At 36.2% G+C, this 20,247-nt stretch overlaps 1 protein-coding gene across 1 annotated transcript in view; it reads left to right on the top strand.

The window, feature by feature from the left end:
- LOC149802246 (pleckstrin-like) overlaps positions 1-20,247 on the top strand; it is a 74,073-nt gene that overhangs the window by 21,605 nt on the left and 32,221 nt on the right. Inside the window, exons 2-6 of the mRNA XM_089956673.1 lie at positions 234-392; positions 3,894-4,019; positions 6,060-6,112; positions 11,106-11,197; positions 18,201-18,373. Of these exons, the coding sequence (XP_089812799.1) occupies positions 234-392; positions 3,894-4,019; positions 6,060-6,112; positions 11,106-11,197; positions 18,201-18,373 (603 nt within the window). The remainder of the gene's footprint in view (positions 1-233; positions 393-3,893; positions 4,020-6,059; positions 6,113-11,105; positions 11,198-18,200; positions 18,374-20,247) is intronic.

Here is a 20,247-nt window from a genome sequence, read left to right as displayed (position 1 = left end):
GACCTGGGATGAGAGAAAAATGGCCTGGCACTGGATAAAAATGGAAGGACATGGCTCTGTCATATGATGAGAAAATGACCTGGGAAAAACTCCCAAGTAGGTAAAGTCAGGAGACAAGAACAGTTTAGTTTTTAAATTGTTTTAGATACTAGATAAACTGTTGCTATACAAATGCTATGTAATGGGATTTGAATGTTTTTTTGTTTTTAATAATATCACCATTTTATTTTCAGATTTTGAATAAGAAATGGAAGATCTGTTGGTTTGTTCTTCTGGAGGATAAACTGACATGTCATGATAAGAAAGACAGATCACTCCTTCTTGACACCATTCCTCTTCAGGGAGCCTCAGTTGTCTGCCCATGCTTACATGAGCCGGACATCAATACAGACGTAAGAAATCAAATTTTTGTATTGACAGTCATTAAAATGAGGACCAAGTACAGTGTTTTGAAATGAGCATCCAGCAACAGGCCCTTTAAATGGCCAATTTTATCCATGCATTGAAAATAGAATTCAGAATGAGCACAGATTGAATGCAGAATGAATGTGAATGGAATGCAGCAATAATGAAAATGAAATGCAGAATGATTGCAAATGAGTGATGAATGTATTCTGACAAATGCATAGGATAGATAGAAAATTTGATTATATTCAAGCTGCCACTAAATTTCCATTGAAAAACCTGTTCGCATGATAATCCAGGATTAGGTTCTTTACACACTGACAGACAACGTTTCACCAAAATGCAAGAAATGGAGAATTGATACAAAACGATACATAGCCATGGTATTTTACCTTTTGATGCAGACTTTAAATATAATCTTGATTGATGAAATGGCATCATCACTGGTGGCTGCATCTATACAATCTTGATTTAAATGAAACAAAATCAAAAATAAAATGTGCAGTCAAATACTCTGTAATTATATTTTAACACTTTGCAGTTGCAGTTATATTTTATCATTGTTGTCATTTGCATTTATTCGTTGAGAAGTAAACTTTTAATAAAACAATAGTTCTCTCTGTTTAACACCTTTAAAAATAGAAAACTTTACTTCAGTTAATGCATTTCCACTGCATTACAAAATGAGTGGAAAGGAAAGGAAATGATGGCAGCAATAAACGCAAAATCTGAATTCATTTATGATAAATTAAAATGAATGAGATGATAGAGTATAGATACAATGCAGATGAGAATGGTTTGCAAAAAGAACACACACATTGCTGATGAAATGCAAACAGAATGCATATTTATTAAAATTACCCATTTCAAGGTCTGTAGCAGTTAATGAAGTAAATAGCAAAATTGGTTCCAAGTTACTTGTCTGCACTAGAGAATGTATGGTTTGGGGCAGCTGAACAGGCACCAGTTTTACCCACTGTTGAAGTCAAGCAGATTTGGTAAAAACTCTCAACTGAATATGTTTTTAGGAAAGAAAATTAGGAATTCACAATTTTTCTGACCTATGAACCTGCCATGGTATGTCCATGGGCAAGGCACTTTATTCTGCAGTTTTTCTGCTTGTTTAATGCCATTTCTCTGTGTAGTGTGATCTGTTCATGGTGGCAATTGTAACTGGCGGTGGAAGAACCCATGGGAAGCTTTTGACAGCTTTTTTATATAATATTCACATTAGCCAAGCCTGAGACTTGAACGCATGTGGACAGAGGTGAAATGGAGTGATCACTAAAGACAGGTGCTTTAGACCACTTGTAGTCCCTCAAATTTGTTCTGTCGATACTAATCTGTAATTCAGTATGGCAGCCATTACTAAAATTAGAAGAAAAAAACTATACATGTCCTCATAAACACTAAAAACAATTTTACCATATTTGACATAAATATTCCTGACGTGAAGGTCTTTCAGATTTAGCCGAGTGGTCTAAAGCGCTCTCCGTTACGGATCACTGCCATCTCACCTCTGTCTGCGTAGGTTTGTGTCTCGGATTCGGCCAATGTGGGTATGTGAGAAAGCTTGCCAGTAGCTTCTCGAGGGTGGGTGGTTCTTTCTGTGGTTTTCCCAGGTTCTTCCTCCACCATTAATACTGGCCGCCATGTATAGCCTATCATGTGCTGAAAAATGGCGTTAAACCATACAACAACAACAACAACTTTCAGATTTATTCATATTCCATTTGTCATCAGATGTAACTAACTGCTTTTACTAAAATAAAAATTTGAACAACAGAATGCATCCTTGAATTTGAGGGATTTCGATTTTATATAAATGGGACTGATCTTCAGACAAATATGTTAACTTTTACTAGAATAGAAAAAAACTTTAAACTTCTATAAAAAAAAACTTTAACAGCATTGAACCATATTTGACAGTAGACAAAATCTTTCTGGCATTTATGGCTTTAACACACACACACACACATACACACACATACAGAGGCAATTACTGTAGCTAGTTGAATCTTTATCATGCTATTAAATATGTGCATTGGAATCATGACACACAAGTTTTTAACTCATTAACCCCTGGCACCGTGTTTACGTGGCAGGAGGTAGCAGCCTACTGCTGAGCTCTGTAGCATCAAGGTCATGTATGATACACTAAAATGGGTGGTATTATAGAAAGGTTGACAGTTGTAGCTCTGCAATGATACCAGATATTCTGGAAGTTCTAGTTGCACTACAAAATACAGAGGGAAAAACCTAATTTTTTTACCTGATTTTTTTTCCACCCCAAAATTCGTCTGTGGTCGAAATTCAATTTTGTGTCTGGAGTTTAGACTCTTTGGTCTCAGATCTAAGTCAGACCAGTCTGAACTGCAAACAGATGAGCCTTTGCAAAAGGTAGTATAAGATGGGCATTTGGAATAAAGAGTGGTCTTGATGCGAAAATGATGAGTCCATTAAGCAAAAAAAAAAAAGAACTACAACTTTTACCCTTCTGCTCTTGCAGGAGCAAAATAGCCAATGAAAAACAATGTTCCTAACACAACTAAGCATTAGGATAATGGAAAATCACTTGGAAGTTGATGTGTTAGGATGTATTCAGAAATAGCCCCCCAAATGTCTTTCCTACGTGCATTTCAGGCAAAAGCGACAAAAACCTCCAGAGGTTAATGAGTTAATTAAACTGGAATTGATGGTTCTTGTTGTTCCCAAATCAGCATAAAGTTTTGCTTCTTATCAGATTTAACTTCAGTCTTTAAGAAAATGTCTTCATTTATCCAACCTAGGTGTATCCATTTTCAGTTTTCACATACAAATATACTGTATATACCCAGTTATAAGTCAAGTCCAACTGCAAACTGCACAGACAGATCTGCTGTCACATAATGCATAGGCAGATTTGGGTCTGTAGAGTTAAGAGTAATCAGTTGACCTAACAACATCTTTGTTGTCTGTAGGTGTATTATGCTATGGCAGATCAGGATCTTTGTTGTCTGTAGGTGTATTATGCTATGGCAGATCAGGATCTTTGTTGTCTGTAGGTGTATTATGCTATGGCAGATCAGGATCTTTGTTGTCTGTAGGTGTATTATGCTATGGCAGATCAGGATCTTTGTTGTCTGTAGGTGTATTATGCTATGGCAGATCAGGATCTTTGTTGTCTGTAGGTGTATTATGCTATGGCAGATCAGGATCTTTGTTGTCTGTAGGTGTATTATGCTATGGCAGATCAGGATCTTTGTTGTTTGCAGTTTTATTTGACTTATAAGTGAGTGTAAACATTAGTATTTGGTAAGAATCTAGACATAAAGTAAAAAGGGTTTCACCTACATTCTTTTGTATGTATATCTTCTAACACTGAACACAACATTTGTAATGAATTTGTTTCTAACTTGACAGTACTATTCTGGTCATCTGCTACAACAGTAGTCTCGTTGCGTTTTCATATTCTGCCTTTACACTGCATGTATTGTTTTATATTTCAGTGTGCCTTCAAGCTACAAACTCCAGGTGGAGAGGAACTATATTTTCAGGGTGCAGACAGTCGAGATAGGGACCAGTGGGCTCATGGTATAGGGGCTGTGATACGATCCCTCTCTACCTCCTCCCAGGTAAGTGAATAAACATCCTATTTATTAACAAATTTAGTGAGGAAATGTACATTCTTTAAGATCTGGTTCACATTAAATTCATCTGACAAAATGATTAAAATATATATCAGTAATTACATTTTTTTTTTGCCTAGGATGTGAATTAGATTTTAGTAGCTATCATTTCATAATTAATGAATTGTCAAATTGATGAGTCAGAACTAACAAATGAGTGAGAAGATTGATCCATGGGTGTTGTTTAAGTTGAATTACGGCTGACTGTTGTTGCTATTGTAAATTTATTTAAGCATTCACCTCACCTAATTATGATGCCAACTGAGCATTTGTAAGGGCCCTTAGGCCATTGTTTTTTGGCTGGCATCATTTGTAAGGGCCCTTAGGCCATTGTTTTTTGGCTGGCATCATCTGTTCACAGTTGCTGTTTACAACTTCTCAAAGAATGCTGAGCAGAATTTCGCAATATTTGACAGCAAACATACTTGAATGAAATGTTCATAAATTTATTCAAAAATTGCCAGGCTGCCTTGAAATATAGTATGTATAGTTACAAAGAAAATAAACCCTTTCAACAAATCAAAAGTTATTTAACAGACTTTGACCATATCATTCTGGCATAGATGATTTATAATTGTTTTTACAACTGGTGCCAATCTACAATCAAATATGGCAGCTATTTTAAAAAATTGGAAAAATCTCAATGACTTCTCTAAATCAACTGATTGCATCCTTGTACAGCGGCCTTTCATTGTGTTTCATATGATTCAGATATTCCAACAAATACAGATTGATACTTTAAATGACTCCTTATCAGAAATCTGCTATTTGGTTGGGTTTGATCATGCCTTAATGGAGATATAAAGCTACTCTCTCTCTCTCCCTCTCTCTCTCTCTCTCTCTCTCACACACACACACACACACACACACACACACACACACACACACACACAGACAGAGCTTTCCTCCCACTTCTCCCTGTCCTCCCACTTCTCCCTGTCCAGCTCTCACTTCTTCCTTTTCAGTCCAAAAGGAGAAGTCACTTCTCACTAAAATTCAAGTCTAGCTTTACCCCTGGTCTGTGTGTGTTTATTCTCTTTGTCCGAATGCTTTTGATTTTTATAAACGTTTAGATGTATTATAATATCTGAAACCTAAAATATTCAAGTGTATGAAAACTGACAAGCAGAATTTATATGGATTTGCAAAAGATCAAAACCAATTTGAATTGTCGTTCTGTTAGAACTTGTTTATATTTTAAAATTCATTTCAAAATGAACATTTAAAAAAAAATTGTACATACTTTGAAAACTTTCATACTTTGCACAGCATAATCAGAATGACAGGAAAAGAGGTTGATGAAGATATTGAAATATTGAAAATAAAAGATGGCTGGATAAATAAATACTAATTATGTTATTAAGAACTAAATACATTGAACTTAAAGCCCCTCCTTTATTTTGTAGTTTTTATCATTACAAAGAATTATATTACTTCCACATAACAGCTGTGCTATTTTACACATTAATCAGATTTAAAAATATGTTCAGGTCCTTAATTAATTTTTTTTCTAGAAAGTATTCCACATTTGTACTCAGGAATCTTGCTGCAAAAAGTCACTTGGCTGGTCCATGACTTCGCAGTATATATTTCATTTATGCAATTTTTTCAGTGGCTGGATTGGTATCAGTAATCAATCGGATGTATTCAAAAATAATTAAAAACACTGGAAACAAATTTTTTACTGAACTCCACTCATTTCAGTTCAGCTTTATTTAAACTCATTTCAATGTAATATTGATATATGAGGCATATGCAGTGTAAAAATACAGTTAGGGATCAAATAATTAATAATAATTCCATTTTACACCTCATAGCACAGTTTCCAGGTTCATATCCTACATCCTGATTAGTTTGTCCAGGTTTGAGAGAACACAAAGTACCAGACATTTAGACAGGTGTTGGGTAGGTGAGCAGTCTCAGACCATCTCTTGTCTCTTGTTTTTCTGTTTGTTAAAGAGTCACTTTGTGTCATTTCCATTTCAGGTATCAAAAAATCCTGTGCAGTTCAAGCATTTCAGAGTTACTGCCAATGTCAGGTGAGAGTAGGTCAACAACACACAAAAAACCCAAAACAAATGCAGGCCTAGGGTAATAATGATGTGGACTTAGTACAGTGCCTAATCTTAGAAGCTTCAAGCAATCTTCAGTATTAGATTAAACATTTTAACATACACAGTTATAAGATTTAAAAACAAAATGCCATGAAATTACAAAGCAAAAACATGCCAACAGTAATTAAAGAAGTAAACATTATTAAGTCTTTATGTCTGTTCATGTAGTCAAAACAGGTGAGTTTTAAGAGCATTCTTTAATGAGGACACTTTATCCTCGTGTCTAAGATCTTTGGGCAATTTATTAAACATACCTTGGCCCTGAGTAAGCAAAAGAACATTTTTTGGATGATTTTGTTTTAACAATGGGAACAATAAGAATGTAACTGTCGGAAGAGGAATATACGTTACCAGATGGAGTGTACACATATTGAGGTCAGATATCTGTTGGTCTGGAGCCAGTCAATGAAATGTAGCATAGTGAATGGATTTTTTTGTTTGATTCTGGATCCAATGGGTTGCCAGTGAAGGTTACAGAGCAGGGGAGGGTGCGCTCAGTTCTTCATACTTAAACACATTAACCCCTAGCGACTAAAGTGGGTGGTATTATAGAAAGGTAGACAGATGTATCTCTACAATGATACTAAATAATCTGGAATATCTAGTTGCACTACAAAATACAGATGGAAAAACCTCATTTTTTGGACCCAATTTTTTTCTACCCAAAATTCGCTCGTGGTCAGAATCTGATTTTGTGTCTGGATTTTAGACCTTTTGGTGTCAGATATAAGGCGAACCGGTATGAACTGCAAACAGACAGATGAACCTTTGCAAAAAGTAGGATAAGCTGGGCATTTGGAATAAAGAGTGGTTCGATACAAAAATAATGGCTCTGCTTAGCAAAAAAAAAAGAAAGAAAAAGAAAAAGAACTCCAGCTTTTACCCTTCTGCTCATGCGCGAGCCAAATAGCCAATGAAAATGGTGTTTCTAACACAACTAGGCAGCTAGTTATTGAAAGATCACCTGGGATTTGGTGTTTTCAGATCTATTCAGAAATAGCTTTCAAAATGTGTTTCCTACTCGAATTTCAGGCGAAAATGACAAAAACCTCCAGGGGTTAATGTGTTAATGGGTGCATTTTGATGACGTCACCAAATTTGAATATTCCTTTTATATTTAAGCATCGACATTGCACATAAATTATGAATTTAGCCATTCCTTGACGATTTGTAAAAAAAAAATTTAAAATCCTTGTTAACACATTAACCCCTAGTGACGAGTTAACATGGCAGGAGGTAGTAGCCTACTGCCGAGCTCTGTAGCATCATGGTCATGCAAGATACACTAAAGTGGGTGGTATTATAGAAAGGTAGACAGACGTAGCTCTACAATGATACCAAATAATCTGGAATATCTAGTTGCACTACAAAATACAGATGGAAAAACCTCATTTTTTGGTCCCGATTATTTTCTACCCAAATTTCGCCCATGGTTGGAATCGATTTTGTGTCTAGATTTTAGACTTGTTGGTCTCATATCTAAGGCAAATTGGTATGAACTGCAAACAGACAGATGAACCTTTGCAAAAAGTAGGATAAGATGGGCATTTGGAATAAAGAGTGGTCTCAGTACAAAAATACTGGTTCCATTTAGCAGAGGAAAACCCCCCCCAAAACCCCATCTTTTACCCTTCTTCTCATGCACGAGCCAAATAGCCAATGAAAAATGATGTTTTTAACACAACTAGGCAGTATGTTATTGAAAGATCACCTGGGGTTTGGTGATTTCAGATCTATTCAGAAATAGCTTTCAAAATAATAATAATTATTTATAATAATAATGAGGACTTTGTATAGCGCCTATTCTTTAGAAGCTCTAAGCGCTTTACAACATTAGACAACACCTATAAGATAAAAAAAAACATATAATAATATTATTACAAAAACAAATATTAAAAAAATAAAAAACATGCTGAGAATATTTCAGGTAGGAAACATTATTAGGTCTTTAAGTTTGTTCTTGCATTCGAAATAAGTGAGTTTTGAGAGCCCTCTTGAATGTGATCACTGTGTCTTTGTGTCTAAGTTCAGTGGGCAATTCATTCCACGTTGCTGGGCCCTGGTATGCAAAGAACGCTGTCCATATGACTTTGTGTTTCCTACTTGAATTTCAGGTGAAAATGACAAAAACCTCCAGGGGTTAATGTGTTAATGGGTGCATTTTGATGACGTCACCAAATTTGAATATTCCTTGCATATTTAATCACTTGTGCATCGACATTGCACATAAAGTACAAATTTAGTCATTCCTTGACGATTTGTAAAAAAAATTAAAAATCCTTGTTAGCACATTAACCCCTGGTGACGAGTTAACATGGCAGGAGGTAGTAGCCTACTGCTGAGCTCTGTAGCATCATGGTCATACATGATACACTAAAGTAGGTGGTATTATAGAAAGGTAGACAGACGTAGCTCTACAATGATACCAAATAATCTGGAATATCTAGTTGCACTACAAATACAGATGGAAAAACCTCATTTTTTGGTCCCGATTTTTTTCTACCCAAAATTCGCCCGTGGTCAGAATCCAATTTTGTGTCTGGATTTTAGACTTTTTGGTCTCAGATCTAAGGCAAATTAGTATGAACTGCAAACAGACAGATGAACCTTTGCAAAAAGTCGGATAAGATGGGCATTTGGAATAAAGAATGGTCTCGATACAAAAATAATGGCTCTGTTTAGCAACCAAAAAAATAATACAATAAAAATCCAACTTTTACCCTTCTGCTCATGTGTGAGCCAAATAGCCAATGAAAAACAATGTTTCTAACACAACTACAGTATGTTATTGAAAGCTCACCTGGGAATTGGTGTTTTCGCATCTTTTCAGAAGTAGCTTTCAAAATGTGTTTCCTACTCAAATTTGAGGCAAAAATGACAAAAACCTCCAGGGGTTAATGTGATAAGGATGAATCAGATAGAAGTGAATTACAATAGTCCAGTCTTGAAAACACTAAGGAACACACAAGAGTTTTAGTGGCATCAAATGAAAGAAAATTGTGAATGGAGCTTATGTGTCTCAGATTCAGATATGCAGCTTTGCATATGTTCATTGTATGTTAATGTAATGAGAGCATATTGTTGAAAGTGACACCTAGATCATGTACTGTGTAAATTTAATGTTGGCATTTAAGAAGGCATGTGATAAATGATAATAATAGATGAAAAATAATGATCACAATTTAAAAACAAATAGAGTAAATTATTCAGATTATTCAATAACTAAATGAGCATCTTTGGATGCAAACCCATTATTTGCTATGAAACTTGTATGTAGCTTTGTACACAGTGTTGCCCCTAGACTCCTAGTCAGGACAGGATGCTGGTTGCCTGTCAGGGCATTTTAATTATTGATGGGTATCTTCTGTGGGAATCTTTTTGAAAGATGGTATTTTATGCATTCAGCTGTGCATCATTTAAGATAATATTTACACTGCAATAATAGAGGGTAATGAGGTAAATAATGACAAGTTTTTGATCAAGCTGCACCTTAGAATGTTGCCATATGCAGTGTAATAAATCACTGGAGTCTAAATTACTCAATTAAATTTGGATTTAAATGGTGACCATGCTCAATCTCAATTCTGATTGGATATTGATTCTACTCTGTTCTGTTCAACTTAGCAGACAATGCTCCGGCCGTCTGTCAACATGGTGAGATTTAAGATGCCAATAAGGGTCCTTTGTTCTTGAACAAAGCTTTCAATGTCCACATGTGATTTTTGACACTCAACAAAGCTAGCTCTCATAACAATTATGAACAGGACCACTATAGCCACGGGGTCTGACATATACGTGGCTTCTAACCAATTCCTTTGTTCTTGACTTAGGTAATCATGGGCATGCAATGTGACATACACACTACTTAAATTGGAATGCATTGTTGATGGAATAAGTTGATTTGATGAAAGAAAGGACAAAATTGGAATTATAAGGATTAAATAATCATGGTTGGGTATTTATCGATGTGTAAAGTTTACCTAATCACTCACAAAGTTAACATAAAGTCCTTTAGGTAAAATTTACACATCGATAAATACCCAACCATGATCATTTAATCCTATAGTAATTCCACAGACAGATCATAAAACAAGAATTAATATTTGTTTACCAAATCCTATATATATATATCTATATATCTCTATATATTTATCTATCATTCTCTCTTTATATATATATATATATATATATATATATATATATATATATATATATATATATATATATTAATTTCACTTGCCCTGTGACACAGTAGATTTTCAGTGGAAAACCTTGTGTAACTTGTAAACCAGAGCAGGTCCTGAACTCAAATTCAAGTAAACGTCTTGTTTACTTCTTAAAATAATGACATGAATCTCAGGTAGGCATTAGTTCCTCAACCTGCAAAAATTAAGCACATAATATAGATATACATAACAGATAGAATTAGGTATAAATGTTGCTGAGGACATGCTATGCCACATTTCGTTTTTTTGATTGTATTCATTAGCAACCAGGTGAAAAACCTATTGTAGACTTCTAAAATGGCCAAATCATATTCAATCAGATTTTATTGGGTGTTTATTAGGACATACTCTATCAAAATTGTGTATGTTATGGCTCCATAGCAGTGGTGTTGCTTTTACAGTAAATATGTAGAACACCTGTTTTCACTAAGTATAATTGTATCTTAGGACATGCTATGTCAAAGTTGGGTCATTGGTGGCTTGTGGTGTAGCCTCCATGTCAGGTGGGTTGAAAATCAGTAAATGATATTTATATCCAATCAGGAACGTCAGTCTGTTAAAACACCTAAAACTCCAAAACTGTTTCTGTATCATACCAGGAGGGATATGTATGAGTACCTTTCTCATTAACACCAGTATGCTATGATGAGTACATTGAGATGAATAGAAGATCTTAATCTACCATGTTTCAGTGAGGTCCTGGGTGCATTACAAGACGAAGATGCAGGGGTAGCATTGACCAACCAGGTCAGAAATGGAATTGTTCACAAGAACTGTTTCCAGGGTAAGTGTTAATTACAGACATTAATTACATATGCAGTGTTCAATATTCATATTTTTATTAATCACGAAGTTGAATGAAATATAAATCTTTCCAATTCAATGTATTTTACAGACAACTCGGATTTGTTTTGGAATAGAATTAATTGCAGCTGAGTTATAACCTAAAGTACAGAGGTTGGAGGTAATGTTCTGCAAAACAAGATGTGATAATTGTATAATAATTTTTTGTCTGTCTTGTATAATCTTTGGGATAATCGGGGGCATATTTTTTTGACCTGTTGACATTTGTATCATTTCAGATGCTATCTTCAGTACCATGATATTATCATGATTGTCATGACCACAGTTCAGTTTGTGTTTAAATGTCATTTACCATTTTACACAGAATTTGTCAAATACATTTCCTGATCATATTAACATTTCTGCTGTCTCTGAATCCAGCCAGTGCTGAAAGACAAGAAACCATCTTTACATCTATATGTAATATGTAAATGAAGGAAAGTAACTCTTACAGTTAACTCCCTTTGTTTCAACTGGATGGCTGCTACTGTCATAAATGTAACCAGTTTAAACTTTGCTTGCAGCTGTTGAATCTTACATTTAATTTTGAACATATTTTTGCAGTTGTTTTTATGAATCAATATTGTAAATGTGATATAGATTGGTAACATTAAATTTTCTCTGGTGTAATTGTATTGCATTGTTAAATTTAAGTTATTTCACATTTTTTTAGTTTGTAACAGTAACGAGTTTGCCAATTTCGGTATTTGCTATATTTTTCCTATGCACTTGCATGTTTTCTCTTCTCTTTTGGCAGTTAAGTGCAAGAAGTATTGATGCTTTAAAATCCTGGAGGATAACTAGGAGATGTGCCTTCTCTGTTCAGAGTCATATCTGACACACATGTGGCACATATACAACATAGACATATATGTGATCCAACTTTTTGAGAAAGCAATTGAAAGGTTGTAAAGGAAAGGGCATGTCCCAAATCATCCAAGCATGAAATTCTTAGTATTCATCCAGTTTCAGAAATTTTAGTTAGCTTTATGTGGGTTTCAATATACCCCGCCCCCCCAAAGATGTGGCAGTGATGACTTCACCATTTGATGCCATAACAAGCAATTCTGATCATTAATTGGATTCATGAATTCATGAATAATATGTATTTTACAGCAATCTCTGTTTTCGAGCATGACCATGAGAGAGTTGTACAAAAACACCAATTGGCATTCCACCTGGGGGGCCCCGAGTGGCCGAGTGGTCTAAAGCGCTCTCCGTTACGGATCACTGCCATCTCACCTCTGTCTGCATGGGTTCGAGTCTCGGATTCGGCCAATGTGGGTATGTGAGAAAGCTTGCCAGTAGCTTCTCGAGGGTCGGTGGTTCTTTCCGGGGATTTCACGGTTTCTTCCTCCACCATTAATACTGGCCGCCATGTATAGCCTATCGTGTGCTGAAAAATGGCGTTAAACCCTACAACAACAACAACAACAACAACATTCCACCTGGTATAAAAGTCTCAGTCCTCTGCTCTGCATGAAATGGAAAGCGTTGAATCTAGGTATGTGGGATTACCTTTCAGGTTTGGCATCTAACTAACCTGTTAGTCATATTTTGTCCAATTTTTGCCATTCCAGTTACTGACCAACCAGTCCAGCCATACTGACAAACATTGTACGGTTGTGGTGGTCATGGATCTGCCAGCTGGCTGAATGGCCAGTTCTGTGCTGGACTCCGCTGGAAGAAATAACATATCTGGTTGGTCGAACGTTGTTGACATGTGGTAATGTTGCAGCATCATTATTGCCATATGGAATGCTATATTCCTTGTTGATGAAAGGTGGCAATATTATGGATTTTCCTGAACATTCCAGTCAAACCAACAAATAGATGTAATCCATTTTTAAGGTTGCAGTTGAAGAAATAGACGGAAATTTGTCTGCATCAGAATGACCTCCTGCAATAAATCCTACCTACAAAGTCAAGGCCTTAGTTGACATAGATGATGATGATGAACATCATGTCCATTTGAATTCTGCCACAGTCAACAAAGATTGCTGAAATTAATAGGCATCTCTTGTAACACAGGTTGTCCTAAAGGTCATGATGAGGATTGCAAGATCCATCTGCCTTTCTGCAGTAAAGTTTCTTCCTTATACCTGTCCACAAGGTATCACACAAATACATCCATTTCTCCTACTGTGGGGAGGTGTACCAGTTAGAAAGCCCTCCATTTTGAAGGAATATGAGGGGAAGTGGTGGCTTTTCAATAACTGGTGTCATGTTCTTGACATAATACTTATCTCAGTCTCCATTCCCCAACTGGCAAACTTTCTAGCAAATGTTACAATCAAGCAATATCATTCCATGATCTCAGACACATTCAGACATCATGAAAGAGATGAAATTGGCGATAACAAGGACCTTTCCAACATCATGCCCTATCTCAACAGATCAAACTTCCCAAAATGGAACCTTTTCTGGGTCTTGATGCAGGTCAACTCATCTATGTTCAGACTCCTGTTTTCCACCTCACTGAAGCACTTATCTGCAAAACTTGCTTCCTGACAATGCTAGGGTCAATTTGTAGGGTGAGCAAACTACATGCACCGTCTATGGATTTTAACTACATGCAGTTTTGTTCTAATGGCTCATTTGTTATAATGTTGCAACATTTTGGTTTTGTCTCAAAGAACTGGTTACCATCACTTAGAAACTAAGAAGTAACTATCCTTTCTCTTTTTCTCTTTCTCTCTTAAATAGATCAATCAAGAAGGACAAAACCGCAGACCTGTTACATTCTCTCATATGCTATCATAGGCACATGGAGAGTGTCTGCATGGGGCCCCGAGTGGTCTAAAGCGCTGTCTGTCATGGATCACTGCCATCTCACCTCTGTCTGCATGGGTTCGAGTCTCGGGCTTAGCCAATGTGGATATGTGGGAAAGCTTGCCGGTAGCTTCTCGTGGGTCGGTGGTTCTTTCTGGGGTTTTCCCGGGTTCTTTCCACCATTAATACTGGCTGTCATTTATAGTCTATATTGTGCTGAAAAGTGGCGTTAAATCCTATAACAACAACAACAAGAGTGTCTGCAATGGCCATAAAAGACTATTCCTTGTTGGTTAAGGCAGGAGAGTAAGACATAAATGAACAGGCGCTAGGTGTATGGCTAAAGGTAGTAATTCAGTCAGTGTTCTCTGATGTCTCCCGGGGGCCCCAAGTGGCCGAGTGGTCTAAAGTGCTCTCCGTTATGGATCACTGCCATCTCACCTCTGTTTGCATAGGTTCGAGTCTCGGATTCGGCCAATGTGGATATGTGGGAAAGCTTGCCGGTAGCTTCTCGTGGGTCGGTGGTTCTTTCTGGGGTTTTCCCGGGTTCTTTCCACTATTAATACTGGCTGCCATGTATAGCTTATATTGTGCTGAAAAGTGGCGTTAAATCCTATAACAACAACAACAACAAGAGTGTTTGCAATGGCCATAAAAGACTATTCCTTGTTGGTTATGGCAGGAGAGCAAGACATAAACGAACAGGCGCTAGGTGCATGGCTAAAGGTAGTAATTCAGTCAGTGTTTTCTGATGTCTCCCATGGGCCCCGAGTGGTCTAAAGCGCTCTCCATTACGGATCACTGCCATCTCACCTCTGTCTGCATGGGTTTGAGTCTAGGATTCGGCCAGTGTGGGTATGTGAGAAAGCTTGCCAGTAGCTTCTCGTGGGTCACTGGTTCTTTCCGGGGTTTTCCCGGGTTCTACCTCCACCATTAATACTGGCCGCCATGTATAGCCTATCATGTGCTGAAAAATGGCGTTAAACTCCACAACAACAACTGATGTATCCCAGGATCAGATTTCAGCTTACGAAATACAAGCAATTTTCATCATTCTGGCCATTGAATTTAATGTCTCAATTCAAGACAATAGTGGAGTCATTTGGCTGGCAAACCCAGACACCTTTCTTCATCTTCTTTTTACATGGCATGACCTTATAGTGAAGAAAGCTAAATCTTTTCAGGCCACTCAGACAGTTACCACACACAACCACATGCCTCAGCTCTGGGCATGACATTGTAACTTTCACTTGATTCACCTGGGAAACGTTTTATTGTAAGACAAGAAGTAGGTGCTGGATTCCAAATTCATAAACACACTCTTTTCAGTTGTGCTAAACTAACATTGGTAGAAATTCATCCTTTCAGTAGAGCAGTCATAGTGCTCATATGAGGTGATGCAGGTAAAGGATGGATGCTCAGGTATTTCCTCCTCGTATCTATTTTCCAAATGTTAATGTGATTGAGTAATGTATTTGATGGATAATATAAATTATGTTTCTCCAATAATACTTACCTGACCACATTGCTAAAAACTACCCCCTCCTCCTTCCCTGCACTGTGAGCATCCTGGTAAATGTTTTGCTTAAGTTTAAACTATTTATAACCAGGACATAGGTGATCAGCCAGCTAGTGGGAACAGGGGAATTAATCTGTAAGAGTTACTTCCCTTTGTCTATCAGCTGTATAAAAGGATTTGTTGTTGTTGTTGTTGTTGTAGGGTTTAACGCCATTTTTCAGCACGCAATAGGCTATACATGGCGGCCAGTATTAATGGTGGAGGAAGAAACCGGGAAATCCCCGGAAAGTACCACCGACCCTCGAGAAGCTACTGGCAAGCTTTCTCACATATCCACATTGGCCAAATCCGAGACTTGAACCCACGCAGACAGAGGTGAGATGGCAGTGATCCGTAACAGTGAGCGCTTTAGACCACTCGGCCACTCGGGGCCCGCTATATAAAAGGAAAGTCGGTTATTTGTCTTTAGATTTGGACGTAGTAGAGGGTAGTTTCTAATGTTAATGTAATCAGGTAAGTGTTATTTGAGAACATAATTTACTAAAAGAATTTACTTTATTATTGAACATCAGCCTTGCTAGGTGCCCAGCATTTAAAGGTTAGTGTTAGGACTGGCCTACCTTGTGCCAGAATAATGTGACTTGGTGGGACATGATGTCCCATTGCTAGACATCACTATAAACTGCCACACTGCAGACATCATAACAATATGACTGAAAAATTGTTAAAGCTATGTTAAAAATTCAAAACACACACACACATACTTTTATTGTAAAGCAACCTTGTTTGCTCTTATCTTAAGGTTAATACATTATTAGTGGGTTTTAGCGGTTTTAAAATTGTATCTGTACAGCAGTCTTCCTCTTTAACGGCCCCCCTGACCAGTGGCCTTCTTACAGCCAGAATCCCTTGGCACCAACAAATTTGTATTCAGAAGTACCCTTCAAAAATGGCCACCCCTGTAACGCAACCAGTGGCCAGCATATTAGTACAAAAATGTAAAATGTTCCCCTCACGATCGACAATTTTTTCTTCAAATGTATCCAGAACCAATAATTAATTCATATCGTGATGTAAGGTAAGTAATCAGATTATCTGTATCGTCAATATGTGTGTCCCAATATCATGTTTCCGTTACTAAAAGAAGTGTTGACTAAAGTACATGTAACAGTAAGATTAGTATCGTGTCATTGTCTTTAAATGCTGACGTTTACAGGAAATGGTCTCAACAATGTTATGATAGAGTTTTGGGCTTCACACATCTGTTGAGTTCTTCTCTTTGTTGATTACAACCAGACATAATTGTCAAGTCATAACAGGGTCATCATAGGCTAAAAATAGATTTTGTTCATTAACACACACACACACACAGAAATTAACCTTGACCTTGCACAAAACAGGGTACCAGACAAAGACCAAAAAATCATGTGACAGCACATTTATCTCTTTTTTTACAAAGAAGACATTTCGTCCACTCGACAAAAGTTTCGTTTGCATAATTAAATTGCAACATCTGAATACATCATTATCAAACATTAACATGTTGTAACATAAACGGAGACATATTATTTTAGAAGAAAGTCAGCTATAAGTCAGCTATTCTACTCGACAACATAAGATGATGTAGGACAGGGTGACTTGCCGCACAATTTTACGTAGAAAATCCTAGAATAAGATAATTTTATGTTGAAAAGACTCAAATAAACATCGTAACCCATAAGGATGTTATTCAGCAGCAGTGGGAGAATGGAGCAAATGGAAAGTGAATTATGTATGTACCAAGATTTAAATGACATTTTTGAATGGTTTTGCAATGTGCATGACAACAATACCTGCTTGCATATCACGCTTAAGCCAAGAATAAGAACTATTAAAGTATATTCAGTTGAAATAAGTCTATTATTATAACAAGAAGAACATTTTAATAATTAATGTTACTTTTAGATGAAGATATTTAATAAAGATATTAAATGTTTTGAAGTATGTTGCTTTCTCACTATGTACATTACTTATACTTCTCACAAAAAATGTAGTCCCCTTCTGGAAAGGCCACCCGTCTTGTAAGGCCACTTTCCCAGTGCAGAAGAGGTGGCCATATAAGAGGGGGACCACTGTATTAACAAAATAAAACATTAGATGTATCTGTATTCACAAGACATCAGCTGTACCAGTATTTGCACTACATCAGTTTTGGCAGTATTCAACATTTTGTCAGTTTATGTCACTTGTATTAGTGTTTACAGTATGCTAACATTTTGTCTTGGACTATTATTTTTTGTTCAAAGTGTTAAAAACACATTTTGATGTTATGCTTCATTGTTGGATAGGAAGGTTATACTCTTAGGATAAAAAATTTGTATCTGACAGACACTGCAAAGGCTAATGACTGACAAAACTTGTGACCTCTTGGGTGGAATTTTCCTATCCCACACTGATGCATATGAAAGATTCTTGCAGTGCTTTAAACCAAGTGTCCTTTATGCACCAAATATAAGACTGTAGTAACTACATTAATTGATACAATTTTCACAACCATTATATTGTCACAAATTAGCAAGTTAAGACATTGTTAATTAGAAAATTGATAAAAAGTCATGTTGCAAAGATAATGAATACACTGAATTTGCACAAATATTATATTTTTTATGAACAGGCAGTGATCTGGTGGAGTGGCTTTTACGCTGGTCCATTGTACGAAAACGTGAGGATGGACAAGCCATGGGACAGACCCTTCTGTTACTTGGACACATTCAGGAGGTTGATCTAGAAGATGGGACAGCTGGAGTGACTTGGAGATTCAGTGATGGTGATAAACTCTATCGATTTGTAAGTTTTGAGAAATTTTTTGTTTTCATTTGCAGAGTGAGACACAATCGTCACATTTTCTTGAGGTGGTATTAAACATATTTTGTCCTTCACTGTTTCATGCAGTGTTCATAATAACATATGTTGCAAGCAACACACAATGTCCTTTGGAACCCTTTGATCAAAAAAGAGTTCTGAAATGTATATGCCTTCCCAATAAGATAGAAGTAAAAACAATTCTCCAACATCATTTAAGCTAGACACATGAAACAGCTTATTGAAGGTTCTATAGGTGTAGATTTTACCAGCGCTTCTGTTTTGATCACAGGCTGGAGAGTGGGACTAGAGAGATAGTTGTAATTCCATATAAATTTCACATAATGCTGGAGCTGTATGTATCAAATGTTATAGAATTGGCAAATGCAGTCAGTGACTTAGGTGTCAACACATTCAGTATGTCTAGTCACTGGTGATGCTCTGAGGTCTTTTCCTGCCTCCAAGAATTGAGCCACTGGATAGTAATATGAAGACTAATGAGATCTCCAGCCAATAACAATATATATAATTACAGGGCATGAAAAGGCATATTTATTTATCCCTACCCCAAGGGACTTAGTCCCTTTGTCTTCAGCTGAAAACTGTGAGACACCTATCCTAAAACAACATCTATGCATAAAAATACAGTTTTATGTATGCAACTGACATTGATCCCCGGGGAGTCAATCCCTACCCTCAGAGATTGTTTTCAAGGGGATAACTTGATATAACTGTTTCTGTTTGTTGGGGTTTTCAACTAAAAGGGTACTACTCACAGCAAGCAGAAGTATGTTACAGCAGCCTATCTTTTACAAAGTAGTGAATACTTTGTTTTTATATGTCCAAAAAGTCAGAACATAGTTTGTGCATCTGGTCCTTTTTTGTAAAATTGAGTTCTTGCATTTGGAAAGAAATGTATCAATTTAGGCTTTAAAGTTCTCAAGCCAAAATAACAGGGAGTGGAACTAAAAAACAGTCACAATATATCACATTTATGCCCATTATCTATTCCAAAAGTAATTATTAGCCAACATTTTTGGCTGGTTGCATATGAGGAAAGATAAAAACCTATTGATTTTAGGGTCAAGAGGTACAAAACCATGGTGACGGCAAAGTGGCACAGTAAACAGTTTAAATGAATACTACATATATAATGTGAGTATCTGACTAAAATAAACAATAACTTGTAATAATGACAGGCATGTAATGTACCATTTATGGTTCTCTTTCTGTCTGTTTTTCCATCTGTCTGTCTCTGTCTTTGTATATATGTGATATATATATATTGTTGTTTGTACAGTTTTGAAGTATGATGACTATATTCACCTTCCCTTTCTGTCTATCTGTTTTTCCATCTGTCTGTCTCTGTCTTTGTATATATGTGATATATATATATATATAAAAATATATATATATATATATATATATATATATATATATACATATATATATATATATATATATATATATATATATATATATATATATATATATATATATATATATATATTGTTGTTGTTTTGTACAGTTTTGAAGCTTGATGGCTATATTTACCCAGTGCAGGAATTTCAGGGAGCTCATATTTCCCCACTTCCCTGCTACCGACACAACAGCTTTTTCTTCTTCATAATGAAATAGCTAAATGAAGATAATTTTTTAATATATTTCATTGTAAAATCTAGTTGTCTTTATATGAAATTTTATACCACAAGATCCTGTTCTTCAAAAAATTGAAAACCGAGACATTGCTAACAATTTCGTAATAAACAAAAGAACCTTATTGCTAGTAAGCCTCAGTCATATCTATTGTAATGGCCAATCATGGTGCTGATAATACTACATAATATGTAATATAATGG

Source organism: Sinohyriopsis cumingii, chromosome 4 (genome assembly GCF_028554795.1).
Source record: "Sinohyriopsis cumingii isolate HCF-2022 chromosome 4, ASM2855479v2, whole genome shotgun sequence".
Classification (NCBI taxonomy): domain Eukaryota; kingdom Metazoa; phylum Mollusca; class Bivalvia; order Unionida; family Unionidae; genus Sinohyriopsis; species Sinohyriopsis cumingii.
This window is presented reverse-complemented; position numbering and strand designations above follow the sequence as displayed.